Source organism: Galleria mellonella, unplaced genomic scaffold, assembly GCF_026898425.1.
Source record: "Galleria mellonella isolate WM207_F2 unplaced genomic scaffold, CSIRO_AGI_GalMel_v1 utg23, whole genome shotgun sequence".
NCBI lineage: Eukaryota > Metazoa > Arthropoda > Insecta > Lepidoptera > Pyralidae > Galleria > Galleria mellonella.
Window position 1 is genome coordinate 1,422,578 of NW_026442045.1, and position 18,742 is coordinate 1,441,319.

Below are 18,742 nucleotides of genomic sequence, written 5' to 3' on the forward strand. Positions count from 1 at the left end.
AAAATCCGCCTAATTTGAGTAGCTCCTATTTGAAGTTTCTTAATTAATGATATATGTAGTATAACATACTAGGAATTAGCAATAACTACCTACTATAACCAAGTAATAAAATTAATAGATATGAAATAAAACAAGGTATTATATCAATTGACTTAGGTATATTTCAGTGTTCATCAGACCTATGTAACAATTATATACAATTAAACATTGAACAGAACATAATATGTCAATAATTATTTTTTCCTTTGATTTATTGCATCTAACATAAATTTAAAAATAATAATTGTTTCACGTTACAATGTCTGTGTCATACACATGAATATCTAGATACAAAAATTCAGTATTATAATTAATGCCCCTTCCAGCCCCTCTCAGAATTTTATGTCAATAAACAATTCTAAAAGAGCGCACCTGTAGACTAGTGACGTTTGTCGCTAATACAATCTGTTAAATTTAAAAAACAATTGTGGTTCTGTAGTATATTAAATCGTAATAAGTCAAAATTCTCGTGATTATAACACCAAAACAATATTTGATGGTAAAAATATAATTGAAAATTTAAAAAGTATTTAATTAGCTTTTAAATAATCTCAAATCTCTCAATTTTCTTTTAAGAATAATAGGAGCTTATTATTCAGTATTTCAAAATTTGGTCCCACAATCGACTTCAATCTTGACAAATGTGATAAGGGTTTAAAAAATCGCACGATATAAAAAAATCCTGAAAATAAAGTCAAATAAAATGTCGAATCTGTTACAAAAAATAATATATTCTTTTAAGAATATTTTCCTTTTTTGAGACAATTGAAATTAATGCTAAAAAAAAGTAGTAGTTCTCATTTTAACAGTATTTTTGTGCAACTTTTTTAATTGAATTTATTTTGTTGAAATCTTGAGGAACCATTTATACTACTTTTATTAAAAAGGAAATAAAGACAATGTGTAATTATGTATAGTATAATAACAAATTTGTAAACTGATCACCATTTCAACGCCTCAAAGAGTCATTTTAACAAACATTTTAAATTATTTGCATGAATTGAATAAAACATCACGTCCATGTTGCCAGTACTAAAAAATGCACTCTCATAAATAAAAAAAAAAGATTCTTCAATTTCAATAAAAATACTCTTTTTTTTTTAAATCAAATTCTTATTTTGTTGTCAATGTACATCGAATTTCAGTACAACGCCTATTGCATAATACATTTTCTACTCACACGTTATGATTATCGATTTCGTAATAACCACCCAACTTATTTATTTATATTATGTTTTAGTGAATTAGGGCTATCTCTCAATGAGACATGTCCAAATACAAATGACTGTTAAAAAATGCTTTATATACAATAATGCTGCTAATACTAATTGAGTACCGCATATATGTACATAAACATTATTGCAAAATATACACAAGAGTTATAAAACTTACACTAATATTTTTTCTAGTCTATGCTAGTTTTAGAAATTAGTATTTTTATACCCCGACTTTTATAAATACAAACTCAGATAGCACTAACATGCCGAAGTTCTTGCAATTTTTATAAAAATTTACTGTGTAATGTGTATATTAGTACACGGAGATATGTGAAGGGGTTTAAGACGAAAATTATTCGAGGTACATATTATGTATATTATAGTTATGAATATTTTATATATTCTATAAAAAAAATCCACTACATTCATGCCTCGTCTTAGGATAAATACTTTTTTATTTTAATTAATGATAGTTTTAAATAAAGTGCGACTGTTGGTGGATTTATTTTTTCCTAAATTTATGAGTTTAAAACCTTATGAAATTTTCAACAAAATAATAATAACGTTAACTGTACAATTGCATCAGCATATAAATTTTCCATTACTGTGATGTGTAAAGGAAAAAAAAAATACTAGTACATACTTTGTTACCATGACATTATTCAGTGACAGTTCAAATTTTTAAAACAATACAAACTATAAATATATATAATGCAACAAAATACAGAAGCAACACATTACTACACATGACTATACTGTAATTATGTAATTACCTACAACGTATACTATATAAATAAGCTGAATTGATAAGTTATTTTTTTCTTTATGCATCACTACTTCTGCATTGCAGAATACTTTGTACAAATACAGTTCATCTGCCCCGGAGACAGATATAACAAAATGCCAACAAAATTAATATCTTCTTTTATTGAACAAGTGTTCACATTTAAATACATCACCGATACCGTCGCAAAATAATGAGTATCGAATCCTATATCTCATGCTGTCATAAGAACTTATTACACTATAAAATATATGGGACCTTACAATTTATGACTCAAGTAGGAGAATTATTACGTATATTTATGAGTCATAAATACAGGGTGGAGATGATAAGTGATTCCTAAAATACTTATACACATCAAAACATTTTACTATCATTGAAGTATTGGGTCAGTAAAATTATTATAGATACTATATATGTGATAGTGTAATAAACTTTACAGACAACGAAATACCAACAAATACATACATTTTCATTTAAATACAGAGGCGACTTTGCAAAATATTAACTTTGCAAAACAGTCGAGTATCAAAATGCCTTTGCAGACATAGTTAAAAAAAAAACCTTTATAAATAAAGTGTTATCTTCAGTGTGGCGGATGAGCGGGCCGCAGTATTCTAGCGAGCACGTGGCGACCGCCAACAAGCTTCAACTGCTGGCCATCCATTAATACACTGCGGACGGTGGATGTGGGTACAGTCGAACTCGCCCCCTGAGTACATTCAATAATAAATACATTATCAAACCAAACCAACATTATAAAAAAAATTATGAGTCTTATATAAAGTATAAAATATTACTTATATGGCATAATTAAAGGAAAAGTAAAAACAAAGTTTGTTTAGAGAAATTATTAGAAAAAAATATAAGATTTATCGCATATTAAGATAAAGCTCTGAACGCTCACAAATTCACATAATCATTTCACACAAGAACATATCATTTCTTTTAATGTTTGGCGTATTTCTTTTTCGATTTTAGCTCAGTTAATAATATTTGTAGTCATTAAGTATGTCAATATGTCGTAGAATACTTATGTATGAAACCGATTATAAACTTTCGAATAGTTATGATCGTAAACTTATATACATCCCATAAATTTTGCATTCTCCCATCATCGAAATCAATAATAAAATTTTAAAAGATACCTATATAAATTATATTGTTTTTAAATTTTATTAGCATCTAATAAAACCCACCATAATGTAATGTCAACCTATCAAATCTTCACACCAGATCCTTGGCGACGTAGGCAGAGTCCCAAAGGTCTATCCCTTCATCTACTTTCATAATACGTCTCATGCCTTCATGCCGATTTCAAAGACTTGACGCCTTCGGATCGCACCCTGTCCAGTTAATAATCCCCCCTCCCCCGCTCCATGCCTATAGCATGCCATTCCTCATTTTTATTCTAATACATTATTTCAATTATATTTCGTACTACTATAAATCTTACGAGTGTCTCAGATTTCAGTTACAGTTTAAAAATCGAGGATAGCTCAAGAAATACTAAATATGATCTTAGATTGTTCTTATTTCTACGATTACTTTCAGTCATCACAATATAGAATCATATAATTATTTATACATATCTTAAACACAAAGCAAAAATACTTCCAAATTAATGGTAAAAAACAGATAATACATACATACATACATACATATACATATATATATATATATATATATATATATATATATATATATATATATCTATATATATATATATATATATATATATATATATATAGATAGATAGATAGAGTTAGTATGTAGGTAGATATATCATTCATTGTTAATAGTACCACTCGTTAAACTTACGTAAGGTTATATCAAAGTATCATATATTTATTAATCGACGCACATTTTATTGTGATTACGCAATAAAATATTGAATGAAAGTCATTTTTCTATACTAAAGTAATTAAATATAGAGGGAGCGTCAATCAATAAATAATATCGTATAATGCATTTTATTATATTGTTTATGGTTCTAATAAAAATATTGGTCCTTTTCCAGAAAAATCTCATTCTCATGCAATCAGTGTAGTAAAGATTAGGTCTAGTATAATCAATTTCACACGTTAAATGCAACAATTTATTCTCAAAGCATGCGCACTCAAATTCACCTGTATTTTAATTCCCTGCGCGAGTTTAACCTGTTGTATGGGATTCACCTAAAACGTAACGAGAATGATAGTTTGAAATGATATTTCAACCCAATAATACAAATGAATATAAAATTTTATACAATAATTTCCCTTAGGTTCACAAAAAAAATATTTATTTTGACCAAATTAGTATGAAACACGGAGATGAAAATATTCAATTAAACATAGAATAATCAAAATCAATTCAGAATTGTGAATATCCATGTATTCGTTATATTATCCCATAATAAAATACAAATCCGTTAAATTCTTAGCCTGTCAAAAATACTTTCAACTCCAAAAATATAACTGCTTTAGATTTAGTTTTTTTTTTTTTTGTAATCAGTAAAAAGCAGCTTTTTTGCAGTTAAAAATATTTAAGACCGTGTAGGATGCTTGACCGCAACATACGTATATAATACATCTTTTAAAATAATGGACATTACCTGTTGTAATTTTAGAACTGGTGTAGTTGTGGTGGAAGTTGTGACAGCTTGTGCTCCTGCTAACAATATTTAATTACGTTATGACATTTTCTTTAAAACTTAAACTATATTAGAAATAATAAAACGAGGATGCTCAATATTGACTGTCCAATGTTACAATGGATAACGGTATGCACTCTTTTGTAAAAAATTATTTTAAAAATTTCGAATATTATTTTAAAAATTTTTAATTATAGTAATATATTTTAGCCACGACAAATTTATATCGCTAAGTCAGTGAAAACCTGTTATTGGCTTTTTATATGGATAAGTTGTTATTGTTTTAAGCTATAAATTGTAAGCTGTTGGTTTTCCAATAAATAAATACATTCGTCAGAGCTGTATAGTTAGCTTATTATTTATTTTAAAATATATCAATTTATACAATTTTTATGATAGTAGTAAAAGTTAAACTTCATAAACATCAAAATGAAACTCGAAGAGTTGAAATATACAAATTGTTAACAATTAATTAATTTAAAAATAAATTCTACTTACCGATATTACTTAATACTATAGTTTGTGAAGTAGTGGCACCACCACTAGATGTCACCCGTATAGCGCTGCCATCGCTTTGCTGTAAGTGAACAAAATGTAATGTTAAATTTTATTTTATATTTAGTATTTATTATCTGAAGGGGCTTCGCCTCTTATAATGCCAATGCAATAAGCGCAATGTCTCATTATAAAAGTCGACAGACATTCAACACTATTAGCCATGCAAGATATTTGACAAAAGCATAGCATTAAATTTAAACGAACACTTGAGTCTTTTTCGCGGCCCATCTTTCTACTAACATCTGTTTATATACTAAGTACGAAAAAATGAATGACGAAAATAAATAAACGGTAACATAAAGAATTGAATTCTAAAGCTAAAAGAAGATTGCTAATTGAGCAAATAGAGAAACGGACTAAGGAGCTACGAGCTACTTTTAGATACAAAATAGCAAAATAATTATACATTGTTGTGCATGAGCCAAACTCGTCGTGTCAAAATTTGAAAGCTAATTTAATATCCATTTTAGACACATTTGTTAGAAAAAAAAATATTTAGTTTTCAACCAACTTCAAAAAGGAGGTTCTCTATTACTTTTTTTTTTTATATTTATAGCTCCGTCAATTGTAAACCAATTTAGATAATTCTTTTATATCTGAAAGGTTAAATATACTTACAGATTGGTTTCATAGAAATTTTATCAATCAATCGGTTCAGTAATTTAGTATTGAAATGAAAATAACTTTTTGCCACAATTAAAGTCGGTTTTTTTTCTGTGAAACAAAATCTTCATATATATCATTGGTAGAATATTTCCTTAAAAGGATGCTAATTCATTTCTTTATTTATATACTTAATGATAGTAGAAAACAAATATGCAAAAGCCAGACATATTTCTTTCTCTTAATACAAATGAGATAATTAAACAGATATATTTAGGTGTGACCTGCAATATAATGTTGTGCAATGGCTTATGAGCGAGCAGCAGCGGCCGCGCCGGCGACAGCACCCGCACGGCGCCGCGAGCTCGCCCGCCCGCAGCCAACTGCTGCAGCTGTTGCAGCTGCTGCAGCTGCTGTAAGCGCGGCCCCACCACGCCCTCCAGCGAGATCATCTGACCCTGCACCGCACGGCCAATATAATATATATATTTTGCTCTCTATGAATTTTTTTTTTCATTTTCTGTTTCTTTGTAAAATAACCTAACTATTGAAATCAATATTCGAAAATTGTTCACTAATGATATTTATATAGAAAAAAGTTTAAGACTTTTGTTAAATTCAATTCGTGAGAATTTTAAATAATTTTTTTTAGCTTACCTGAGCATTAGTTAACAATTTGGCAACGATAGGTTGCGCTGGCTTCTCAGTTGATGTTTGACTTCTAACAACTTGGGCTATTGGTTTCGTAGTCTGTTGATTAGCTAGTTGCACTGTTTGACCACTAGCTAATTGTAAAGTTTGTCCACTGGACAATTGAACAGTTTGGCCACTCGATAACTGCAGAGTCTGCCCACTTGGCAACTGAACTGTTTGCCCGCCAGCCAATTGCACAGTCTGACTAGACAATTGCACAGTTTGAGACCCTAATTGCACACTTTGTGCATTCGACGTTTGAACACTTTGACCACTTGATAATTGCACATTTGAACCTAACTGAACAGTCTGTACATTACCACTTGCTAATTGCACTGTTTGGCCACTGGGTAATTGAACACTTTGTGATGGTAATACACCTTGGCTAGCCACTTGAACAGTTTGTCCACTAGGTAATTTCACTGTGTGACCAGTTAACTGAACACTTTGACCGGCTAGTTGAACAGTTTGCCCTGCAATCTGTACAGTTTGGCCGGCCAACTGAACTGTAGAAACAGGTATTTGGACAGTAGACTGGCTGGTTTGAATATTCTTAACAGGTAAGGAGGTTTGTTGGACACGAGGGCTTTGGCTCTTACTCGTCGTGGATATAGCTCGTACTGTTTGTACTGTTGGAGGTGATGCTAATTGTACAGTTTGTCCACTCGGGAGACGAACACTATGTGTAGGCAGTTGTAAAGAAGATAATTGAAGAGTATGTCCAGCACTTAGTTGGACTGATTGACCACCTGGAAGGTGGACAGTTTGGTTGGAAGCCAGCTGTACTGTCCGCCCACCCGCTAATTGCACTGTCCGCGTTGTGACAGAAGAAGTCACCACAGTAGGCACACTGCTTACTACATTAGTTGTACTTGTTGTGCTCTGTAAAAATTATATATATAGGCTCTTAAACTTCATTAATAAAATAGTGTAATATTATTACAGAGATCTCACTGAGATAAAAGATAAATTGTTTGTGATATTTAAATACTAAAATAAATAATCAAATGGATTATATTACAAACCTGGGCTATTGTTGTAACAGAAGCGGTACTTGGTATCGTCGTACGTTTCTTGTTAGCTGTTGTAGTGCCTAATTGTAGGGTAAACAAAATTATTTATATTAACAAGAATGTAACTGTGAACACATTTGTTTATTTTATTTTTATAACATTGGGGGGCAAACGAGCATGCAGCTTACCTAATGATAAGTGATGTAATATATAAAAATAATAAATACAGGAATAACATTTTGTATTTTTCCGCACATTCTCATGTTTCTTTTCTTTATGTAAAATACTAGCTCAATCCCGTGGATTTGCCCATATGAATCAATGTTTAAAATATCCTATGTGTTATATTAGGAAATAACATCTGAAAAATAGTTAAGATGGTATACCTTGCTGCATGAGCGCCCGGGGTGATATGAGCGACTTCCCTGCCGATGTGGCCGGGCTCAGCACGCGTACCACACCGCGCCTACATGCTGCACTCTATAAAAGACATAAAAGTGTAAGAATTTATATCGATAACAAAAATATGGTCACAATTCACAATTTAGTATCTAAACGTATTATGTAAAAAATCCCAGATTTATCTGAAACTAAAAGTAGCAATTTAATATTTTGCATATTTAACAAAATGAACACACCCAATTCTTATACTTGAAAATAAAGTAATTAAATTTACGAAATTAATTTACCTTAAAATTCCGAGAAAACATTTGTAATATTTAACTTTTTATGTATGATATTACAAAATATCAGTAAAATGCAATTATTAGCAGAAATGCATTACTGATTGAAATTCTGACGATGACAAAATAAACCAACCTGTGTTGTAGAAGTAGTAATAGTGGCAGTAACAGTGGATTGCACACCCGGTGGTCTAATTAACAAAGAACGTGTGACTGGTGCAGTCTGAAAATAAATTTATTACTGTTTAGATAATAAACAACAGTAGATATACAGAAATACAAATAAAAGACAATCATTGCCATCAATATAATTGCTTAGAGTCCAAGCATTCCAATAATTCTAATAAATTTCAGAAGAATTTTATTAGAACAAAGTTTTGTCAATTTATGGCACTTGAAAATTTGTTACAAACTATATGTTTATAATATAATAGAAACAATTGAAATCACAATAACAAAAGTCTGTTGCTTTAGGCTTCGTTAAGTCTTGACGACCTAATACATATTTGATGTTGTAAGGAACTATAAAACACATTAGGAACAGATTTTTGCTTGTTGTAAATACGCATTCCTCAATCGCAATCTAACACGTGTTTAATCTGTTCTGAAATTAAAGTCTGTATTATTACTAAAGTATTGTTTACAATATATATATATATATATATATATATATATATATATATATATATATATATAAACAAAATAAAATTTATGTATAATACCTTATTTTGAGTTTGTAGTACAGACACAGGTATAGTAGGTTGTAACACAACTGGCGCTGTCGTTTGTTGACTAACGCTAGTCGCAGGTATCTGCAACAAACATTATGTCAATAAGAGATCAAACTTATATATTTATTATAAAAATGGAATACAAAATATGAACAAATCCAAAATCAAGTTTGGTTCCAAAACCACAATGGAACCTGAGGAACATAAATATGAAAACTGCAACCAATTTGGTGCAATATCTTTTACATGACAGCAGAACAAACATACAAAATATGACAGAAAAAATATCTAAAAATATTGTCTAGATTTCTATTGCTCTCATATGATTCCTTAAATATCTTTTTATTACAATTTTACTACATTAATAAGATACAATTAATAAAATTTTATAAAAAAAAAATTATACATACCGGTGATTGTGTCACCTCTGTCTTTTGCAATGGCCGTTGTTTAAGCAGTGGCGACTTTTGTGGCGTGGATATAACTGGCAGTATAGTCTTGGTCACAGTAGAAGCGGGTTGCGTATTTGTCTGAGTGGATTGCACTACTACAGCCTGCTTCACAGGCAATTGAACAATGCCCGGCTTCACAACTTGACCTCCAAACGTACTTTTTGGTGACTGTCCTGCTTGTTTCGCCACATTCACTTGCTTCGACTGGGCAACAGATGCTGATTTTACCACATTTTGTTTCAACGTTTGAGCGACATGACCCTTTGTCGCTTGAGCCATCAAACTAGCTTGCTTCACAGACTGAGCCATTAAACTAGTTTGCTTTGGCGTTGATGCGATCAATGCGGACTGTTTCGATTGTGCTGACAAAGCAGGTGTTAGCCTGACAGACTGAGAAGTACCTGCTTGCTTAGATTGAACTAAACTAGCTTGTTTCACTTGACTTAGGAGAGTCGCTTGCTTAACGGATTGCGACATCAAATTACTCTGTTTGGGAGTCTGTTTTGCTGTGAGAGTCAACTTCGCTTTGGGGGGTGTGGCGACTAGTTTTCCCTTCGCTTTGGGTGGCAGAGGCTGCTTCGCCTGAGAAGCCTGCGCCTGCATAAGAAGTTGCGCGGAAGACAGCTGGTGAGCTGGCGAAGCACCCGAGTCCTCCACATCTACGTCGCTGTCGGACGCATTTTCAGCTACATCTTCCGCCGGGTCTATGTCTATATCGGCCTGCAAATATAAAAACAAATTATTATTTTGTGCCATAAAAGAATTTGGGCAAAACTATGAAACCAACAAATGGGAATTGCTTTTAATTAAAATAAAAACCTTCAATCGACTCAGAATTGCCGAAAAATATGATGCAATACAAAAAAGTTGAATTAGACACCTCTCTCTCTGCTCTTTTTTATTTTTTTGTAAAAGCTAATGCTAATATGTAGTCATAACAGTTTCTCTTCTTGGAAAAGAGAGAAGTAGGTACCATGGGTATCTTAAGTGGCGACTAAAGGAACTTAATAGTCTAGAGATGGGCAGCAGCATCCCTCTTAAAACATCATCAAAACCTAACTGTGATTACCAACCCGCTTTTCAAACATGGCAACTACCGGCAAACTCTCCCTTATAGCAGAGGCTTGTGTTCAGTAGTGAACAATTTATATATAGGCTGATATAATGGTGATGATGACTGTTTTAAAAATTATGTTTTATTAGATACTGTATAGGCTGGAAATTGCACTCACTAGTTGCGGTATGGTCCGAGCGCGAGCGGAAGCGGAGGCGGCGGCGGCGGGCCGCTCGGACCGCGAGCCTCGAGCTGGCCGCGCTTCCTTGGGCGCGCCGCGCCGGCCGCGCCCGCTTCCCAACTTCAGCCAATCCTCTTCACTCCTACATTCAATGATATTTAATAACATAGGTTCCTAATTTAATACATTGAAAGAAGGCAATACACCCTTATTAAGTCGACCTCCACACTTCCCTAGGAAACCACCATGATTAATGATAAATCTCACATATCACATACACAACATATCCCCTTACTGACACCCCCTCAGCATAAACCATAATACATGCATGGGTAGCATTTCATTTTCATCCATAAAACCTGTAAGTATTTGCCTTATTTTTTAAATAAATTATAAAATAAAAATTCCAATTATTAAAAAAGAAAATCAATTATTTTTCTCACCTATGCCTGTATAAGTATGTCCAAATACCCGTTCTTTGGTCGTATTTAACAATTGGATCACGTTTGACGGATTGCAGTCTGTCCAATATAGGCGACACCGCGCTCAGTAGAGCCTGATCACTACATGGCGTAATCCACTGCGACATTCTAGAATTTACGAAAAAAAAAAATTTAAAAACAAAAATTAGTCACAATTGAAGTTAGAAAATGTATAGAAAATAAATTAGGACCTATACAGATGTATAACATAGTGCCCAGCGTTTCTAATGTATGGAAATTAATAGTCATTCTTTTCTGTTTGTAGTAGTGAATCTTCTAGATACCTAACATAGACGCGAATAAGCAGGGACAATTCCTTGCCAATGCTTGCAATTCATGGCCGTAATTTGGGACGAGGGGGGCATTAAGGGCTTAAAAGGTCGAATGATCCATCTTAAGGCCCCAAGAAAATTAAATAGATTCACTTTTTAGAAGTCAATTGTGGCTTCTGTCTTACCAGAGTTATTTTGCCCTACCTCAAACTCGGGTTTAGTTGCAACACGATCTTGTAGTCACTACATCAAGCTTTCAAAATTGACATAATCAGGGTGTTTATGTATATATGTTAAAGTATTCCAATAGATATTATTACTTATTTACCAGAGGGAGACTTTGTACAAAAGTCGATTGCTTGGGTACCTCTGTTCCATTCGTGTTTTAACCGTGAAACAGTTGTGTTTGCATGACTGTGTTTCAGTTTGAAGGGTGGGATATGGTGTGAATTTACTGGGTACAGAGGAATAACACCTGAGTCCTTAGGAATGGCAACGCATGGGAGGTATCATGGGCGAAACAGTATACTCTGTTATGTCCATGGTACTGCTCATGTCTATAGGCGACGGTTACCACTTTTATCAGGTGGGCCGTCAGCTTGTTTGCCATTCTAAGTTGTATAAAACAAATACCATTTAAATTCTTCAAAAAGTCAAAACTTATACTAAGAGAATCACATCTGCGAATTGAAACCCTTATTCATAGTAATAACCTTTTCTTAAACCCGTTACTACCCCTCCACTGACCTGAGCAGGGTGAGCAGGTGGTGTCGCGTGCCCTCGCCGTTGGGAAGCCGCGCGGCCGCGTCGCGCAGCAGCGCCGCCAGCGACACGCCCCGCGGCCGCTCGCCCGCCGCCACCACGCCACCGCCGCCACCGCCGCCGCCACCGCCGCCGCCGCCGCCGCCCTCCCAGCCCCACGAGCGGCACACGGGGCCCACCACGCTCTTATACCTGTGCGATCACAATATGTTCACATTTCATTATTATAATGTCTAAAGCAGTTCCTGAATATCAGTTTTATTCTTAGACTTACATTTGACTTTTTACAAAAAGGGGCTATTTACTGTATTAAATCCGTATTAATTAATCCATAATCTGCAGTGTTATCTAAGCGAATATGAAAAGAAATATCCAATGTGTTAATTTAAATATGTAATTCTTTCGACGTAAATGTTTCGTATTAAACAAATTTAATTAATTAACACCCATAAACTGTATTACTTAAGTACGTCACATTTATAACATTAGAAACGTTATAAACTTTATATAGCAAATGTAATGCATACCCGTGTTGTACATATGTAAATGGTTTTGCAGCCGATGCAAATCTTCGTCGTTCTTGTGCCCTAAATTCTGCAATCTCCGCATTCGTCGGGGGACGCACTACCCATGATGTAGGATATCTATAATGTACACAGAATATATTCAAATACATCAGTAAAAGAATAACATTCTTTATATCGCTACACTTGCCAAGGCACGGCAGATTTAACTATAACTATGTAATACATTAATTCTAAATTAAGAATGGTAATGTTTGGGGTATTAGTACCTAGGCGGCGGGGGATCAGCGGTAGCCGAAGCAGAAACGGGCGCGGTAGTGGTCGGCGGAGCTGAGACAGCAGGCGAGGCGGAGGATGGTGGCGGCGGAGCGGTTCGCAGCCATCGCTCGCATAACCGCCCCAATATCGCGTCACAATCACGCCCTGCACCTATCCACTGGTACATCTGTACAGAGATTCAGATATACAATACATATATAAAACATACTATTATTTTCATAGTTATTTTTCATAATGTTGGGTTAAAAGAACAGTGTTTCTTGTACCAGCCACTGTCATCTGAAACTTGTTTTCTCTCCGTAAATTATTCTAGTGATAAAATACATTAGATACATAAAATACTGTCCTTTCTACCTACTTAAAGTATTTTTATTTTTTCTATTTCAATATACATGGTGTATAATAAAAGATTGTGCCCACAAAAAAGCCAGCTTCTATTGTGGCAAATAAGAGCAGTTATTTTCAATTCAAAACTAAACTACTAAACCGATATTTATAAGATTTCTATAGCACCAATCTGTAAGTATATCCTTTTAAATAAAAATAGAATTTTCCAAATCGATTTAGAACTAATTGTGTTATAAGGTACCACAAAAAAATAAAATATAATCAAATTGAGAATCTTCTTTCTGAAATTGGCTAAATATAACCAAAAAATTCTTAGTGTATTTATATTTATATTAAAAAAAACTTAAAAAAATAAAGAACAAAATTTTAATAATTTTGCCTAAATCAACCTTAATACATTAATTAAGCTATTTAATTTAACTTAAGTTTTTAAGAGATACCCGATTTTTTTAAGAGCATAATAGAAAGAAAGATAGAGGGCAAAAGAGGAAGAGGAAGACCGAGGATTAACTACATGGGACAGATAAAGGAAACACTAGGCGTCATGTCGTATAGGGAGATAAAGGATATGGCTTGGGATAGAGCTGGCTGGAGGAAGATGCATGAATTAGTTGCACCGACAAGAAGAAACTCTTAAATTAAAATGAAAAGCTATTTAATATGTATTCAAATATTGGAATCATGATTTAGAAAAAAAATTCAGATAAACTCTCAACAGTACAATAAATATGCTTAATATAAGACTAACAAAAATTGCCTTCTAAAGAATAAATCTGTAAAAGGTATAAATTTTATATTGTAATATAAAATAATATAATAATAATATAATTAATTTATTCTATAGTAAAAATCTAGTTTAATATTTCAACTAACTTGTGTTTCTGGCATAAACTGCAAATATGGCACAAAATCATCAGGATGTGGCCCTCTTTCTCCAGCAAGGAAATCCAAAGCTGAATCTAATTCGGCACACCAATCATCGGACACTACAAAGAATAATAACAGATAATTAGTTCACAGTAGATAAAAAATAAATACAGCCTTATTTCATAAATACAGATGCTACAAGCACCTTTTAGTCTATAATAATATAATTATAATATAAATCTCTGTAAATTTATATGTATTTGAATAATTAAATCCATATAGGGATGAAAAAACCCTATTTTAACCCACATACATAAACATTGCTAATATAAATTTACCTTAATTACACATTAGATTAATTCTATGGTACTATATTTTCCCTTATTACATAAATAATTACATGTTATTACTTACAACTATACCATGTATTTAAGGGTGCAATAGGCGACCGCATAACAGCCGCGCATCTTGCATGTAACTGCTGTTTAGATGCGCGGTGTGCCGCCCTAGCGGGAAATAACGCGCGCACTAAAGAGAGGAAGTTGGCATGTGTTATCTCCGTTAATGACTCATCAGTATCCATAAGAGGCTCCTCTGTTTCCCCGCCAGTAGAATCTACAGGTATGACTTCACCAGAATCATCTGCTATTTCCACTGGTAGGGCCATCATATCTGTAAAGTACAAGATACTCATTAAACAAATTCAAAATTTTATTAAAAAATATTGTTTTATGTAGTTTTTTTCTAATGGATGAAAATGGAATGGTAATCCCGCCTGTACCATCAATATACACTGTCGGGACACCAGAGAGAGATGATAAGTGAAGATGGAGCAGGTCAGCTGACCCAATATGATAAATTAATCATCAAAATTAATTATGAAGGCTTCCAGGAAGAACAGCATGGAGGTCAACCTGTTTCATGTTACTATGGTATAGCTAATCCTTGGAAACTTATTTATTATTTGGTCTATAGGTTACCATTTGTAAAAAAACATAACATGAATTTTAATAATATTGAAAATATTAAAGAATACATACCAATACCATCCAGATCCTCAAGTTTTATTGGAACTGCCTGATTTATTTTTGAACTATGAACTGGCAATATAGAATCTTGTGATTCTTGTTTTACCTTATTCTCTAAGTTACTTTCATTGTAGTTAATACTGAAAATTTGAAAATTATGTATACCAAACATTTAAAAAACAAGTGTGACATTATTGATGAAAATAAACACAGTACTAACTTTGTAATATTAGAATATTTGAGATCTATTTCTTGCTTAATATCTATATTTTCTACAGACTTGTTTGATTGTTTAGGACTTGTCACTGGATCCACAAATGAGGAACTTTCAGAATCAGATTCTTCCTGTTCACATTTAATTTTAATATTTGGTAACAGAGGTCTATTTTCCACATTATCTTGCTGTTCTTCCTTGTTTCTCTTTACTGATTTAAAGTCTTGCTTGACTTTATCCTTTTTAGATGCTCTTCTTAATTTCTGTATTGGTGTCTCTGTTTTTTGACCACCAAACATTATTTTCTTAGCACCATTAACTAAAGCTACTCTTTGCTTTATATCTTCTAATGTTATTCCAGCAGTATTGAGTTCAGGATGATTCTATCACAAAAATATATTGAGTAAGCATCACAAAATGTATTATTTGTATATTACATTTATGTATGCCCCTTATTTGAATCTTAAGATGTAATTAAAATTATAGAATTTTGATTAGCATAAACTACACATTGATATTCTTTTTTTATTGTAATGTAAGTGCCAGATAATTAATAAACTTAAAAATGCTACCATTATACTTGATAGAACTATTCCCAATTCTATTTGAATAGAGTGTTAACAGTGTTAACACTTTATTCAAATAAGATGTAGAAGTTATATAAGAACAGATTTTTTATTTTATTTATTAAGTTCATTGAGTATTCTTGTCGTATGGTCCTGACATAGAATAGATCACCACTTCCTTTTCCGTGGGTGACATAAGACAACTAAGGGAACTTAATAGTCAAGGGATGGACCAGCAGCGTCCCTTTTAAGACATCAAAGCCTAACTGTATTTGCCTACCAATACACCAAGTATAGCAACTACTGGCAAAACCCTCTTATAGAAGAGGCCAACATTCAGCAGTGGTAGTAGAACCACTGATATAATAAAAAAAATGTAATATTCAAATTGAAACCACAAATAAATTTTACCTCTCTATGTGTTCTACGCATATGATGAGCAGCAAGAATATTCTTTAAACAGTCTAATGATGTTGGTTGTGCTGAGTCTGATGCACCAAGAGTTCCAGACACATTACTGTCGCTAGTCTGGAATGTCAATCAATATTATGGTATTATGTTTTTAATAAGTATAACATACAAACATAACCTTTATATTAAAATCTTATTTACCTGTCCACTAATTTGCTTTCTCTTTTTAGTAGTTTGCTCAGGGGGTCCATCTGGATAGTTCTCATCATCTGATTCTTCACCACCCACCTCACTACGAATTGCTGCTAACTCTTCAAAATACCTTTGTCTAGCTCTTAAATACAAAGGTTTGTAATTACTTTTGGATGAAGGCTTTGAAGGTAAAAGAGGCAGACGAGGTACAGGACCTGGTGGTGCAGCCTTAGCTGCTGCTAATAAACGCTCACGTGATAACAACACTTCTGGCAACAACTTGGCATAATAAGATTTGATCTGAAATAGAGCCATTATTCATCATTAATTTGCTATTCATCAACAATTTAATAAATGATAACTAAACATTTTTACTTCTTCTTAATATCTATACAAAATTTAAAATAATTACCTTATGTTTTTGTTGTTTAGTTCTTGCTTTCTTTAAAAACTTTCTCATTTTTGCAATATCAGGCCTATAGTTTCCCTGCTTTAAATTGTTATAAAAGTCAGTAAAAGGTGATGTAAAATGAAATGGTTCATGATTAAAAAGCATTTTTATGGTTTTCTCCTTTTCTTCTTCATCGTTTTCAGAAAATTTTGGCAAATACTGCATTAAATGTTGTTTATGCTCATCTTCCAAAGCCTCCCATGTCTTCATTGAAAAGAATTCTTTGAAAACTGTGTAGTCCTCGCATAGCTCCTGTGGTAATTCTAGAGTCTGACCCAGGATACGAACTGATTCCAACAACTCTTCATCTCCATCTGAACTCCCGCTAGAAGTATCAGAAGAGCTACTACTGGCCCCACTTATACTTTGTTCACTCTCCATCTTCTCTTCCATCGGTGACAAAATAAAAAAAACTTTACAAGTCCCGTGATGCAACCAACAATTTTCACTGCTTCGCGATGTAATTTTTCATTTTCTAGCTTGGATTTTCGTTTTGTGTAGTACGTGTTGTTTACCAAAAACCGAAGCAATGGTATACGAAAGTTGAAATTAGAGTCATGAAGTTTTTGTGACCAGCCGTCAAGTGTTGTCTAAAATAAAATAGAACGCACACGACAAAGCACACTGTTTCATACATACTATGCGCCAGAACGGCACATTACGATGAGAAAATAGCTTGACAATCACGAACAGCGACATTTTGACCGTACTCGAATAAGAATTTAAAATAAAAAATATTTGTTTATGAATATATTCTTGTCTATGGTTATCAAAGATCGTTATTTTGACGTAAGATAGTAGGTCGGCAGGTAGATTTTTTTTTGTTAAAGATTTCGGAATACAAGTAGATATTACAAGGCAGGTATTCAGTATTATATTGAAGATAAATAAAATAAATATATAAGAAATGAAATCCTATTTTTACCTATATTAGGATTTCATTTCGAAAAGAACAAATCTAAACAATAGTATTACTTATATGTATATATACATTATTTTTAGATTTGTTTTATCAAGATTTTTGTTCAATTTAAGTTTACATAATTTTGATATTTTTTCTTGTAGTTAATCATTTCTTACTAATTAGGTAGATAGGTATTTTGTTACATTGGCCGTTGTTTATAATCAGATGCCGCCACTTGCGCTTCTTAAGTTTGACATGTTTTTAAATATATAGCTGCATATCAACATTGCCGTTTATAGGACAAACTGAAATGTAAGATTAATTATATTATAGTATATAGATCGAGTGTTTCCATACAAATACTTCATTTGTATAGAAAAACAGAGCTACTACTATGCAATATTTTCCGAAATTTCGAGGCCGAAGAAAACACAAATTTAATTTTAAAATGTCATAATTTATATCGTTTAAAAATATTAAACATTGAAAAATCTCATTCATTTGGACTATTATGGTAAGATTTATAATGAACGAAGTGTTAAGTCAAAACAAAAGGAGGTTCATAATTCGTCAGAAGAGATTTGACTGAAAAGAAGTTTTTTTTAAATTGTTACAGAAAGATTTTAAATTAAATTACTAATAACACAGATTAGGAATAGTTACCTGCAAAATAACAACTTAGTAACAAAGTTCAACAGTAATTAATCATGCGTAATTTCTTGCTTATAACTACCAGAATTGCATTATCCTAATCACTACTTCTCCCAATTCTTGATTGTACACTTGTTACCTTGATCTT

At 32.6% G+C, this 18,742-nt stretch overlaps 1 protein-coding gene across 4 annotated transcripts; it reads right to left on the reverse strand.

Moving 5' to 3' along the window:
* Positions 1-138: 138 nt before the first annotated feature.
* LOC113511539 (nuclear factor related to kappa-B-binding protein) lies at positions 139-17,744 on the reverse strand. 4 transcript variants are annotated; one of them, XM_052894759.1, is made up of 23 exons: positions 17,001-17,744; positions 16,598-16,888; positions 16,397-16,513; positions 15,426-15,802; positions 15,218-15,345; positions 14,592-14,849; positions 14,184-14,296; positions 12,953-13,128; positions 12,687-12,803; positions 12,145-12,351; positions 11,087-11,233; positions 10,641-10,785; positions 9,367-10,128; positions 8,948-9,037; positions 8,362-8,448; positions 7,929-8,022; positions 7,555-7,622; positions 6,494-7,411; positions 6,121-6,294; positions 5,174-5,252; positions 4,637-4,692; positions 4,170-4,217; positions 139-2,752 (listed from the first exon to the last, which is right to left on the reverse strand). In XM_052894759.1, the coding sequence occupies exons 1-23, from the start codon at positions 17,430-17,432 to the stop codon at positions 2,627-2,629; spliced, it is 5,010 nt and encodes a 1,669-aa protein (XP_052750719.1). In that variant the 5' UTR covers positions 17,433-17,744; the 3' UTR covers positions 139-2,626. The 4 variants fall into 4 exon arrangements, with proteins under 4 accessions (XP_052750719.1, XP_052750718.1, XP_052750721.1 ...); XM_052894758.1 differs by having other exon boundaries at positions 4,637-4,695; XM_052894761.1 differs by lacking the exon at positions 4,170-4,217.
* Positions 17,745-18,742: the final 998 nt, after the last annotated feature.

Coding starts and splice junctions, on each gene's coding strand:
- LOC113511539 (XM_052894758.1), bottom strand. CDS start 17,432: ATGGAAGAGAAGATGGAGAGTGAACAAAGTATAAGTGGGGCCAGTAGT. Junction 10,129..10,640: donor CTCGGACCATACCGCAACTA/GTGAGTGCAATT, acceptor TTATATTTGCAG/GCCGATATAGACATAGACCC. Junction 8,449..8,947: donor TACTACAAACTCAAAATAAG/GTATTATACATA, acceptor ATTTATTTTCAG/ACTGCACCAGTCACACGTTC.